At 51.4% G+C, this 13919-nt stretch overlaps 5 protein-coding genes and 1 non-coding gene across 6 annotated transcripts; 4 read left to right on the top strand and 2 right to left on the bottom strand.

Annotated features, from left to right (window-relative positions):
* Positions 1-881: 881 nt before the first annotated feature.
* J4E82_009132 (uncharacterized protein) lies at positions 882-3323 on the top strand (the record flags this gene model as incomplete). Its single annotated transcript, XM_051735359.1, has 1 exon — positions 882-3323. One exon carries the CDS (start codon positions 882-884, stop codon positions 3321-3323), a length of 2442 nt encoding a protein of 813 aa, XP_051584865.1.
* A 136-nt stretch (positions 3324-3459) lies between these two features.
* Positions 3460-4521, bottom strand: J4E82_009133 (uncharacterized protein; the record flags this gene model as incomplete). Its single annotated transcript, XM_051735360.1, has 2 exons — positions 3460-4380; positions 4444-4521. The coding sequence occupies 2 exons, from the start codon at positions 4519-4521 to the stop codon at positions 3460-3462; spliced, it is 999 nt and encodes a 332-aa protein (XP_051584866.1).
* A 1037-nt stretch (positions 4522-5558) lies between these two features.
* On the top strand, positions 5559-6921 carry J4E82_009134 (uncharacterized protein; the record flags this gene model as incomplete). The annotated part of the gene is made up of 4 exons (XM_051735361.1): positions 5559-5697; positions 5745-5866; positions 5919-6095; positions 6145-6921. The coding sequence occupies 4 exons, from the start codon at positions 5559-5561 to the stop codon at positions 6919-6921; spliced, it is 1215 nt and encodes a 404-aa protein (XP_051584867.1).
* Positions 6922-7510: 589 nt separating this feature from the next.
* J4E82_009135 lies at positions 7511-7591 on the top strand. The gene has a single exon. It is a non-coding gene; the product is annotated as a tRNA-Arg (tRNA).
* Positions 7592-7858: 267 nt separating this feature from the next.
* J4E82_009136 (uncharacterized protein) lies at positions 7859-8766 on the bottom strand (the record flags this gene model as incomplete). Its single annotated transcript, XM_051735362.1, has 2 exons — positions 7859-8548; positions 8602-8766. The coding sequence occupies 2 exons, from the start codon at positions 8764-8766 to the stop codon at positions 7859-7861; spliced, it is 855 nt and encodes a 284-aa protein (XP_051584868.1).
* Positions 8767-11195: 2429 nt separating this feature from the next.
* On the top strand, positions 11196-13773 carry J4E82_009137 (uncharacterized protein; the record flags this gene model as incomplete). Its single annotated transcript, XM_051735363.1, has 3 exons — positions 11196-11201; positions 11225-11620; positions 11668-13773. 3 exons carry the CDS (start codon positions 11196-11198, stop codon positions 13771-13773), a joined length of 2508 nt encoding a protein of 835 aa, XP_051584869.1.
* Between the last annotated feature and the right edge of the window lie 146 nt (positions 13774-13919).

Here is a 13919-nt window from a genome sequence, read left to right on the forward strand (position 1 = left end):
AACACTTACTACAGGGCTGCAGCACCTTGCATACCCAGGATGGGGGTGGCCGGTAGCGGGTTTTGGTCTTACTTAATATCTATGGCTGTAGTGTCTGCGGATATCGGCACCGGAACGGTACAGTCCTGCTTGTCACCCGTGACTACTCAACATCACGAGCAGCTGACACACTACTTTCCGCACACTGTCGTATGCGCCAACAATTACTTTCCGTCATCCTCGCCACTTTTCCACATAAGTCGGATCATCGGATTGCGCAATCCGAATCCTGTGCTCATATTGACGATGCATCGATCGTTGTGTTTTGAACATGTTGGGGCATGACTATTGCCTCACGGCTGGCTAAAGGCGTTGCGGTCCGGACAACCGTCTCCGCGCTTACATAGTACCATTTCAGGCTGAACCCCACACCGCCATTCGCTTAGCCCCACGCGGTGCGGCTTATTGTGCTTTGTACCTTATATGAACCATTAAGAAACAGATGACTGTCTTGCGAAAATCCCTCGTCATCCTTTTCAAGATTTGCACGCTGGTCGGACTTTCGTTTTCAAGGTCATCTTAAGCTTGCGTTCCTGCTGCATCTTCTCATAGGAGTATCTACTACCTTCGTTTGCCTTGCTAGCCGTCTCGTCAACGAGCATCGAGTTTGATACTCGCGTTGTAGACTAAATCGGCAGAAACGCTAAGACTTTGTGCCCGTCACGCGTTTTGCTCCCGCATCGGTCTTGCGTTGAATTGACTTCTGCAGTGTCACTAAACATAGTAAGCTTCGCCCTTTGAGCCATGTCGGCCCTTGCGTCTCTTTATAACCAACCATCCGATCGCGGTATAAAAGTTTCCCCGCGGAGTTCACAGGTACAATCCTTGTCCATACTCCAACCATGATACAACCAACCCAAGATGGCGAGCGATATGAGCTCACAAGCCCAACCGAGATGCCCAAAGCTGGTGCGTTCCTGTGGAATCAACGTATGATGATTCAGGTCACATGTCGTGGCTTTGCAACTGCGCAGTACATGCAACCCGAGCCTGCCAAATACGCCTATGCACCCAATCTCGAAGCCAAGACCTTTATGCAGCCGGAGCAAAACTACTATGCTCATCACCCCGGCCGATTCGTATACATCAAGGATGAAGAGAATGGCGACATCTTCTCAGCGCCGTACGAACCGGTAAGGGCAAAACTGGATCGTTTTACCTTCGATATAGGCAAGAGCGACATCAAATGGACTGTGGAGAAGCTCGGCATCCGCGTTGAGATGACATTTCTGCTCCCAACAGACGATGTGGCTGAGCTTTGGAACATCAAAGTCACTAACATATCCGATCGCAAGCGGAATCTAAGTGTCTACCCATACTTTCCCCTAGGCTACATGTCATGGATGAACCAAGAAGCGGAGTGGAATGCCAACGTTGGTGGCGTGGTTGGAAGCTGTAAGACGCCATACCAAAAAGCAGAAGACTATCCAAAGACAAAGTACCTCAAAGACAAGACCTACTTTCTCTGCGAAACCACACCAGTCTCATGGGAAGCAAAGCAAGAGGCTTTCGAGGGGGAAGGTGGATTACAAGCGCCATCGGCATTACAAAATTCGCAACTTTCGAATAGCGATGCCCGTTACGAGACTCCGACTGCAGTTGTGCAATACTGGGCCGACCTGAAAGAGAACGAGAGCAAAGAGTATAGATTTCTCTTCGGTCCCGCATACGATGAAGCCGAAATCCTGGACATGCGCAAGAGATATCTCAACAAGATGGCGTTCGCGAAAGCAGCCAGGGATTACGAGGACTACATTATGAGAGGCAGCGGTTGCGTGCGTCTCGAGACTCCTGACAAAGATCTCGATAATATGGTCAACAACTGGCTACCACGGCAATTGTACTACCATGGCGACGTGAACAGACTTACAACCGATCCCCAGACACGAAACTACCTACAAGACAACATGGGTATGAGTTTCATCAAGCCAGAAGTGGCCAGGAAGGCTATCACGACTGCTGTAGGTCAACAAGAGAAGAACGGTTCGATGCCAGATGGTATCCTGCTAGCGAAGGGTGCGGTACTCAAGTACATCAACCAGATCCCTCACACTGACCACTGTGTCTGGCTGCCTATCGCCCTTGAAATCTACCTTGCCGAAACTGGCGACTACGCACTACTAGACGAGAAGGTGACCAGCATGTATGGCGATACATTCACTGTTTTCGAGCGCTTCAGCCGCGCAATGGACTGGCTTCTCTCGTCCAATGCACGAGATGATCGCGGCCTCTCGTACATTGCGCAGGGTGACTGGTGCGATCCCATGAACATGGTCGGTCCCAAAGGTGTCGGCGTATCAGGCTGGCTCACAGTTGCAACAGCCTACGCCGTCAACTTGTGGGCGCAGATCTGCGACGACGCCAACAAACCGGATATCGCAAAGAAATACCGCACGGGCGCCGAACAGGTCAACGAATCGGCGAACGAGCACCTCTGGGACGGCGACTGGTACGCCCGTGGTATCACCGATGACAACGTTACTTTCGGCATCAAAGACGACAAGGAAGGTCGCATTTGGCTGAACCCGCAAGCCTGGTCTATTCTTGGGGGCGCGGCTTCTTCGGAGCAGATTGCAAAAATGCTTCCCCAGGTTGACGAGCAACTCACAACACCCTACGGAGTAGTCATGTTCGGTCCGCCGTTTACAGCAATGCGCGAAGATGTCGGCCGCGTCACGCAAAAGTACCCTGGTCAGGGTGAGAACGGGTCAGTGTACAACCACGCGGCTGCCTTCTACGCGTGGGCGCTCTACGGTATCGATGAAGTCGATCGCGCGTACAACACTCTCCGCGCTATGATTCCTGGTCCTGATGAGGAAGATCTGATTCGTCGTGGTCAGCTCCCAATCTTCATTCCCAACTACTATCGTGGTGGTCATGGAATTGAGCATTTGGACCGTACAGCGGGACGTTCAAGTCAACTGTTCAACACTGGAACTGTGAGTTGGGCGTACAGATGTTTCATCGAAGGGTTATGCGGTTTGAGGGGCGTAAGGGAAGGTCTGAAGATCGCGCCAAAGATGCCGAGTGCATGGGACGGCATGAAGGTGAGGAGAGAGTTCAGAGGCGCGGTTTTTGATGTGCAGATCAAGCGAGGAGATGTGAAAGATGCGAAGGTCGTGGTTGACGGGCAGGGAGTGGAGGGCGATGTCATCAAGAATGTCAGCGCTGGAAAGACGTACAAGGTGCTTGTGGAGGTACCGAGGGCAAAGAAGACGGGTACGAACGGAATGATGTCCAATGGTACGAAGACGAACGGGGTCGGTGCTAATGGGACAAAGTAGACGGAATATGAATGATCTCGCGAATTTGTAAATCCAATGTCTCATCATGCTGCCATCATTTACAACTAGAAGAATCAGCCGCAAGGCGAGCGTGACCGTCTGCACGCGGCGTTTGTAATTGGCAAACCCACTCACATCAGCCACGCGCAAAGAACATAGTCATGCTATTACTCCACGCGCACGTTGCAACTTCCTCTACACCAATGCCCTTGATGCCAGCTACAACCAAAGCCACCTTCTCCATATTGCAACTCTCATTCCTCTCTTTCACCATGTCACCCCTAGTAAACTTGTCCTTCTTCTTGTTCCCCCAAGGCCACTTGGACGCATTCTTCAGATACACTTTAGCGACTTCGCTAGACGCTTGAATATCGCCCCACGGTGCGTCTGTCTCGATCTGCAGATTGGGTAGTGGTAAATGTCTGATCATTTCCAAGCTGTCGCGGTCTCGGAAGGCAAAGTTGTTGACGCTAACCTGTAAGCCCATCGCGACCAGTTTCTGCATCTGCTCTTTAGTTCCGACAAAGGAGTGAACTAAGCCAGATCGTAAAGGCAGCCGGTCCATATATGGTTCAAGTATGGAGATGAAATCATCGAACGCGGCGCGACAGTGAAGAAACAGAGGCAGCTCCCACCCTGCGTTCACGATCATATCGAGCTGTCGCTTGAACACGCGTATCTGGACGTCTTTGGGCGCTTCGCCCAATTTGTCGTAGTCTAAGCCGAGCTCCCCGAAAGCGGCCAGCAAATGCGAGTCTTCTTTGTCGTTGAGGGTCGTTGTGATACTGTGGGACAGGTCCTGATAGTATTCCTCGCCACCTTCATCTGCTTCAACGGCATGGTACGGATGCACGCCCATAGTGACCTTGACTTGCTCTGGACGATGCCGGGCCATTGCAAGATTGAGTTGCGCATCGGAAGCGTACATGCCTGTAAGCATGACTTTCTCTACCCCTGCGGCCAATGCGCGATCTAGCACTGCGTCGAAGTCGGCCTCATGGTATTGTTTGCCCCGATATACACCAGAAAACTCTTTGGCAGTTCCTGTTACAGCAACCTGAGCACTCCCAAAATTGTTCTCAGCCAAGTCGCGTCATCATGGGGAGGGGTATGCGCGTACATCTGCGTATCGGAGCTTTATGGATGGTGCAGAGGGGGCGTCTTTGGAAAAGCCCTCTAACAATAACGGTTGTGACATTGTGGTTTGAGATGAAGGGATATGACACGTTGAATGCTGAGATGATGTATTTCTTGAGGTGAATCGCCATCGGAAAGGAGACTTCCGATCTCGGAATCTAAAAGTGGATCATCTCTCTCGGCCTCACCTTGCGGCTTATACAAGAGCAGTTCGTTATGAAAAATAGCTACATGTCTTCCTCTAGAGCCGAGATACATCTCTACTATATTAACCAAAGGTGTTCGGAAGTTGCTCGTGTGGAGTTGATCTTATAGTAAAAGATGGTAAGACTCGGCCTATTCTAGTCTAACTTAATCCAGAGTAAAAAAGACTACTAAACGCTGTTGTAGCTTGAAAGCGATTTGTCTTAAGTCTGATATAGCAAGCATTCCATAACCGCAGAGTATTTTGTATGTAGTATGATATACAGGCATATTATTTGACAGACGAGAATTGGTGTAAGTGCTGCGACTGTGCATAGCCTATTGTGGCACTTCTCTCGGCCTCTGTATGCGAGTGATTACTAACCCAGCGAGGCTGTGTCGCTGAAAGAAGCGGCGTGGTTCACGGACGATTACAAAATTACGGGAGGGAACAAGAGAGAGATGAAGGTGGTGAATGTGGAATGGGACATTCAGCAGGGAGACCACGTGGGACAGCCAGGGACTTGGTTCAAGGTGTGCAATAAGTGAAGCTGTGATCTGTTTGCCTAAGTCAAGTCCACGAAAGCATATGATGCATGAAAGAAGAGAGGTCATGGTCATAGGGTGAACGTGTGATACGCTTGGTGAATGGAAAGGATAATAGTAAAGTTGATGTCACGCTCCAGATGGTGCGGCGGATATAGGTACCTCTATACGAGTAAGAGGCTTATTAGACTCCGACGCGAATTCACAAGGGCCGGTCATTGCACTTGATCTCGGGTGCGGGGTACCGCCAGCGTTTGTCTCCTTCTGCTGCTGTGCCGCATATGCATCTCCCCTCTTGTATGTCCGATCGAGCACCAAGGTTCATCACCCCTCACTATCGTTAGTCAGGACTGCGCCAACGTGATTTCGATGAATACACAACAGGTCCATACTGTTTCGAGAACCGCTATAGGCAAGGCGCAAGCAGACCTGAAGGAGATGCCAACTGAGCCTCTTCTTCCGCCACAGATCAGCGGGTCCTACAAAGTAAATGAGCGAGTCATCGCAGGTATATCAGCCAAAGCGGTTCTTGATTGAAGACTGACCTTGATCCAGCATTCCCCATTCCCAAGACTCAAGTAATAGACGCCTACAACTGCGGTAAATCGCTCTGGGGTAAAGCGGCCAAGATTGTTGTCCAGCTTCCCACCGGACAGACCGACAACTACTTCCTCAAGGTCTGACCCCTCGCCGAGGAGCTATTGGGGAACGAATACTGATTCGACGAAGGTTGTATCTCTAGGAAGCATAGGAAGGCACATGTGCGAAGGTGAATACGAATCGCTCAAATCCATCTATGCAGTCTCCCCTTCATTCGTTCCACACCCATATGGTTGGGGCCAGATCGACGAAGGTTTAGCAGAGACGTACTTTCTGCTTGCGGCTTTCCGAGATGTGGGAGAACAGGTATGTGCAATTTAGCTCTCTTGGAGTGACCGAAAGCTGATGTTCGAAGCCTGCAGACCCAGTCAATTTAGCTGCGGGTCTGGCAGACATGCATCAACGATCCATCTCGCCAACCGGCAAATTCGGCTTTCACTTCTCCACGTGCCATGCGCGTATCGCTCAGGCTGTCGATACCTGGGAAGATTCGTGGTGCACTCTGTATGGTCGGCACCTCGGCCATGTCATGGAGCTTGCTAAGCCAATTCTCCAATGGCCAGAGTTCGATGTAGTCTGCGATCTCACACTCCAGAAAGTGGTACCACGTCTCCTGTTGCCTCTCCAAGCAGAAGGCCGAATCCTAAAACCATGCCTTCTCCACGGTGACTGTTGGGACGGAAACACAGCAATCGAAGCGAAGACAGGCGAGGCTTTCGTGTTCGACGTTTGCTCCTTCTACGGACACAATGAGTACGACATTGGCGATTGGAGGGCACCGCGCCACCGCCTGAGCAGTGAAGCATATATACGGAACTACAAGCAAAACTTCCCAGTATCTGAGCCTGTGGAAGACTGGGACGCCAGAAATTTGCTGTACTCGTTAACGTTCAACATTGGTAACACTATCTATATCCCAGGTTCACAGCAGCGCCAAATCGTGTTTGACGATATGCATATGCTGTGCCACCTCTTCTGCCCAGACGAGCTGAAAGCTGCAATGGACAAACTCAAAGGAGACTCTACTATCAGTGAGAGCTCGCAAACAGGCCATCCAACGATGCATCAGAATGACGGTTTTGTGGAGGCCGAGGCGCAGGGAAATGAAGAAGAGGAAGAGTGGCTGCTCTAGATGGAGCTATGCACGCCCCAATATTCGGGTTACTTAAGCAAGTAGATAGATGACTGGAACCAGCATATGAAAGATGCCTATTTGATGCTGCTGTCGTGTGATTGATGAAAGCGATTGCGATAAATGAAGGCGCAATGAAGCTTCGGTGTGCGCGTCGCGTGTCGCGCGACGACGCTACCAGCTTTTAGCGCTGATTGAGCACGCCCCGCCTTTTCTTGGAGTTTTGCCATTCCGCCACGCTTGATCCGACACCATATGGCCAAAAGCCGCGACGGTCAACCTGAGCTATCATGGTGGACCTTGTAGGTCGCTATCGCGTTCTCATGGGAGCCATCAGTGGCATTGATTCTATTGGCCTGCCTTGCTTGATCAGGTAGATATGACCAATCGACAGCTACCACAGAGTGGGGCGAATGAAAACTTCCACGGCACCACGGTATGCTAACCAGCTAGGAGAAGATCACGACTGAGTCACGGATTTCTTCGTTATGACACTTCGAGCAAGCAGCAAATACTTCAAGTATAGAACGCTGCATACATAACAGTCAAATTGAGATTGCTATCATCAACACCAACACCAACAACAACTGGCCTGCTGGCCCAATGGCAAGGCGCTTGACTACGATTCGTCGATATCAAGAGATTGCAGGTTCGATCCCTGCGTAGGTCAGATGAAAGGCAAACATCATTTTTTTTTTCGTCTCATCGATAGCACGAGTGGGGAGAGTATCATCAGACATAGGCCAAGTTTGGCCGAGTCACATGCTGAGACCGCTTAGTACATCAATGTGTTCATGGAATTAATCTATTGAATACGAGTAGAGCTTTTTTTTGCCTTGGGAGACTTCGGGAAAGTATTTGGCACTTTCCAACATGTAGATGTTACCGTCGCTCACTACATATGGTCATCATACGCTTATGAGTCGCCGTCTTTCGCTTATTGCGCAACTCTAATGCCATACGCAGCATACGGAAAGTTTTGAAGACTAGACCTCAGCTCCGCCATTCCATCCTCCGATACCATTCGTCCGTCTTCAGTCACCACAGGACTCTTAGCAACTCCCTCCACGGGCTCCCCATACCTCGGCACATTGCCATCCTCCTCCGTCCTACCCATAAGCACATCCATCTCCCTCCCTTTACAAACCTCCGCCAGCCCAAGGTGAGGCACCCAAACGACCCGCATACCTGCCTTCCTTGCTGCCTCAACCCCAGCAATTGAATCTTCAAACACTAAACACTCACTGGGCTCCAAAGTCCGCTCTCCGCGGGCTGTCTCAGCATCGTTTAGTCTCTTTAGAGCAAGGAGGAAGATATCGGGTTCTGGTTTCTTCTTACTATCCGACATTTCCGGGTCGTCACCAAAGACGTGGAAGGCTGGGTCATCGAATACTTTGTTAATGACTGGTATGTGCGACGTCTTCAGTGCAAACTTTTGGTGGCCGGCGGAGCTAGCTAGTGAGAGGAGCACGGGAGGCGACGTTCTTGTTTTGAGGGTAGTAAGAAGTGTCTCGACACCTGAGAGCAGCTTGCTATTCTTGAAAAGCTGTGTACTCTCTTTCTCCTTTGCTGACCATTGCGCGGGTGTGAGGGGTACTTGAGCCCAGTCTAGCAGGCGCTTTGTACCCTTTACGAAGAATGAGCGGGATGGAAGATGGCTTGAGGCTGAGCAATACGAACCCTTGTGCCTCTACTTTGCTGTGTAGCTTTGATCTTCCAAGGGTAGTCTGGTCTTCCATACTCGCGAAGGATATTGTTGTAGATGTCCGTATAGATGTCCTCGGAGTTGATGAGAGTGCCGTCTACATCGAAGATGCATGCGCGAACTGACGGCAGTGAGGCCATGGAGACTGTTCCGGCAACGTACCAAACTCTGACAGGGCGTGATCAGGGGGCCTTGTGTTCTGGCTCTGGGGCTTCAGCTTTGTGTGTGTGTTCTACTTCGAGTGTATGGCTCGGGGTTAACTCCGTCTACCCCGCGGGAACTAAACCACATGAGGATTAGCTTGTCCATGCCCAGCATATGAAGCATCTTGGAAGCAGTCACTACGACCGACGTTCACTCTTACCATACAGCAGCTGAGTTTCAGCTCTGGGCAGTAGAATAGAGGCGTCTCTTCTCATGTATCGATTTACTCTCCTCGCCGATTACCATTGGCAAACCTAATGCATTGGGACCCATACCTCCCACCCCTCAATACACCATCTTGTAAATTTTATGTGCAGGAACTACGATCGGATGCGTCCAGATTCTTGTCGAGAGATAAGCCATCACGGGTTTACTTCCTCGACAGCCTGCAAAGCAATGTTCATCACGAGACATCATCTCCTTTCGGCTACCTCCAGTATCGCTGCACCATCCTGCTAGTCCACTCATACACCACAAACCCGCTCTTTAACCAATATTGGGCTTGCAACATCGAGAAACTACCGAGTGCATAATATCGTATGCATCGCTTCCCCTGTATCCAACTGCCGGTCAATCATCCTCATACCGAACGTTCCTGAATACGGGATGCCAATACATTCAAGTGGGTGTCTGACATGCATAGCAACTCCCTCTACCAGCCTAGTTCTACAATATTGAGACTTATCCTACTCCACAGTATATCGTGGGCGCTGTGCGAATGACTCAGCTCGTTGTCACATGCCACTGCGAGGCTGACAACTTGACTTTAGGTACATGGTGGCTGCATGGTGAGGGTAGTCAAATTTCTCTTCACGAGAAATCTCCACTTATGCTGGGCTAGACTTCAGAAGACTTATACGTGTAAGCAACCTGGCTAGTGTCTGGCGGCAGCGTATCTTGTTCGCAGATGTTCCCCACACGGGTCGATCAGCCACTGGCGGTTGTGTGTGCGCCACGTTATTTTCACTCCATCCTTCAAATTTGGGGGCTGACCTGAGGCTGCTATGTGTGGTAGTGTGTTCTCACGCAGTTCAGACCGGATGATAAGCTGCTCAAACCGTGGTGTCGAGTTGGTGGTGAAGGCTTCGGACTACCTCCACAACGGGTTACCTCTATCGGGCAACCCATCGCCGTCTCGACAATCGCTAAGACGCCTGCTACTGACCGCGCCTGGGGTGACGATACGTACAACCACCTAATAGATGTAACAAAGCGATTTTGCGCAGCTGATGCAGCTAGGAGACGACTCAATACTGATACGGTATCGCAGAGCTGCGGCATAAGAGCGGCAAAGCCAACCTGGTGTCATGTACGTAGCTATTCTTAGCGCTAGATCATTCCCAGTTCGTATCGCAACATCGTGAACCCAGGATCTCGTCGTAGGGCTACGGAGGAGAGTCCGAATCGTCCCGCATGTTAGGCGCGCCATCGCACCAGTTACACGTTTGTCCAATGTCGGCAGTGTGTAACGAGCGAACGTGCTGCTAGACCCTGAGATCGCCAGATGACATCGCCCACGAGAGCGCCGGCCCATAGCGCTCGACTGCAGCGAAATCAATAGGAGAGTTTTCAGGGAGCTAACATGTATGCGCGGAAAATAGATTAAAGCTGGCGTATGTAGTCAGGACGCTGATTGGCTGTGATAAGACCCTTTACTTATCCGGTAATACCAAGCAGCGGGACACCTGCCTAAGCGAGTACTAACAAGATAGCGGTCCGTATGTTGTCCCTGTTTTTTCTTGCCTTGTCAGCCGCAATATGAGAAAAGTATACTATTGAAAAGATGCAGCTCGAGTGCTGATACGTGCAGGCAACGCCGCAGTCATGCAGGCCGGTTGTCACCAACGTACTTACCGAAGTTGGCATACTGTACGGCCGTGATGGGACATCGGTCTGATCAGGCGCGGCAGAGCATGGGCTGAGCGGTGGTCGAGGTGTAGAGATACAAGACGCTTATATACATCGTCTGCCTGGGATGCTATACGACATCCTGGGTGCTGTTAAACAGCCGGTGCGCCTTCTTGCACTCGGAACTTTGTCAATTGCATATACTTTCATCGTTCGTTTGACTTTCCCATTGCGCCACAGATGGCGCAACATAACGCCTCGCGGCAGCCATTTAGCCTACTGCTCCTGGTACTGTCCCTGGTATGGTACGCTAGCGGACAAAGTACCGCGACACCCGACCTACCCAGCAATACCACAACTCCTGAACCAAAGGTAGGATGGAACGCCGAAGGATGTTACACAGACAGCGTCGGCGGTCGAACGCTGTCCGTGGGGATGGGAGTGGCCGGTGCTATGACCAATGCGAAGTGCAGAGACGCATGTCGAGCAGGAGGCTATGTTCTGGCTGGTACTGAGTATGCTGGTGAATGTTTCTGTGACAATCAGATCAGAAACAATGGCGGCCCTGCACCTGACGGCGAAGTTGGGTGCAACATGGCATGCAATGGAGATCAAACTGAGATGTGCGGCGGTCCTGATCGCTTGACGTTCTTCCGATTCTACACAGGTGGCGAATCGACCGTTTCGGCAACTGCTTCACCTACTGCTTCGCAGACAGCATCTGCGACCAAGACATCCAGTGCAGTCCCTGTTGCAACGGGACTCCCGGAAGGGTTCGAGTACAAGGGCTGCTATGTTGATGGACCCGGCTTCCGCATCGTCAACTACCAACAACCCGATGATCAAAGTATGACCATTGCCTCATGCTCCAACGCATGCGCGAAAGCTGGCTACGAGATCGCCGCTATGGAGTACAGTTACCAATGCTTCTGTGATAATACCGTAAGTACAGTCAGGTCTGTCGATGTACCAACCACTGACTCCCGCAGGTGAGAATGGGCGGCAAGCCTGCTTCTTCCGAATCAGAGTGCAACACAAAATGTGCTGGCAACCAAGATGAGACTTGCGGAGGCCCCAACCGAATGAGCATCTACTCAAGCCAAGATCCGTTGAAGGTCATCAACGCTCCGGCTCCTATCCAGAATGTGAGCGATTGGCAATACCAAGGATGTATTACCGACACCAACAACCAAGTTTTTCCATGGAAGCTAGTGAACCAGACAGGCAACTCACCACAATGGTGTCTAAGCCAATGCCAAGCCTTCGGTTATCAGGCAGCTGGAATGGAGTATGGTGAAGAATGTTATTGCGGAGACCTTGATGGGATCGAGAAAAGTGGCTCAAAGACAGTCGCAGAGTCTGAATGCAACACTGCTTGTCCGGGCAACCCCGAAGCCCTGTGCGGCCAAGGCAACCGACTCAGCTGGTACAAATGGGAAGGCGATCCTCTATACTTATGGGAGTACCCCAAAGGCATTGCGGCTGGACGCTACGAGTTCTTGGTTGGCGGTCCTATCATCCCTCTAATTTCGCAGCCTGGTGTCAACGGCAAGGTTTCTCTCCTCGAGAAGCATGGAACAGGTGAGCCCAACACCACCGGTGCGTATGAGTTTGATCCTTCGATTGGTGGCGACATTTTCCATGCTTTCCGTGAGCTGAGCGGCATCAAGACGGATATCTTCTGCGCTGCAGGTCTGACTATGCCGGATCGTGCTGGTCGGCAAATTAATATTGGTGGATGGTCGACGGATTCGTTGTTTGGTGTCCGCATCTACTGGCCGGACGGTTCTGCCGGTGTCAACGGCACGAATGACTGGCAGGAGGATGTCAATAGCGTCAAGCTTCAGAGAGGCCGTTGGTATCCTACAGGAATGGTCATGGCAAACGGATCGATGTTGATCGTCGGCGGGCAAGATGGCTCCAATGGTCCGCCGGTGCCGAACATGGAGATTTTGCCTACCGTTGGGCCTGTGTACGAAGCGCAGTACCTAAGGGATACCGACCCGTACAACCTTTATCCCTTCCTAGTCGTACTGCCGTCGGGTGGTATCTTCATCCAGTACTACAACGAGGCTCGTATCCTCGACGAAGTTAGCCTAGACACAGTCAAGATCTTGCCAAAGGCACCAGCTGCCGTCAACGATCCTACCGGAGGGCGAACCTGCCCGTACGAGGGTACTCAAGTCCTTATGCCTCAGTACTACCCTTACGACGCTCCGCTGGAGGTGCTCATCTGTGGTGGCGCGGCAAGACAACCCAAGTGGGGTCTCGACAACTGCGTCAGTATTGAACCTGATGTCGCCAACCCCGAATGGACTCTTGAGCGCATGCCTTCTCGACGTGTCATCTCGTGCATGGCAACGCTACCAGATGGAACTTATCTGATCCTGAATGGCGCTGAAGTTGGCGAAGCAGGTTTCGGTCTTGCAGACCAGTCGAATCTCAACGCTGTTCTGTACGATTCCCGAAAGCCACGACATCAGCGTATGAGCATCATGGCTAACACGACGATTGCGCGCATGTATCACTCCGAAGCCGTCGTCATGGACGATGGGAGGATCCTTGTGTCAGGCTCCGATCCTCAAGATGAGGGCAAGCATCCCCAGGAGCACCGCATTGAGGTCTTCCTCCCACCCTATCTGCTTTCTGGTGCAGCGCAGCCTACCTTTGAGCTACCTCAAAACGACTGGATCTGGGAGGAAGACTACTCTTTCACGGTGACTTCGTCTTCCGGTGGTCCGATCAAAGTGTCGCTGCTCGGATCTGAGTCTAGTACTCATGGAAGCTCGATGGGTGCGCGTATCCTGTTCCCGAGCGTGTCTTGCTCAGGCGGAGCATGTACAGTCAAGGCGCCCAAGGGACCATACGTCGCCCCTGTAGGATGGTATAGAATGTTTGTTCTGGATGGGCCAACACCGTCGCATGCGAAGTGGGTTCGTCTGGGTGGAGATCCAGCTGCACTCGGTAACTGGCCTGACGCTGCTGCCTTCCAACCCTTGCCGGGTATGGGACCCGTAGGCGTATCGAGCAAATCGATCGCGAACGCAACCGTACCAAGATCGATGTCGACCGTTGCTCGCAGCTTCCAGGGCTGATCAGGATCTCGGGGAGCGTCGAGCAAGCTAATGTCTATTTGTTAATTTGTTAGCGAAGGTGGTAGTACTCACGTCAAGCGGGCCCTATAGTACTGCAATACAGCATGCATGGCATGAGAATTGGATCAATCTTGATGTTTCTAATG

Source organism: Alternaria postmessia (genome assembly GCF_024291825.1).
Source record: "Alternaria postmessia strain BMP 2775 chromosome Unknown scaffold_83, whole genome shotgun sequence".
Classification (NCBI taxonomy): domain Eukaryota; kingdom Fungi; phylum Ascomycota; class Dothideomycetes; order Pleosporales; family Pleosporaceae; genus Alternaria; species Alternaria postmessia.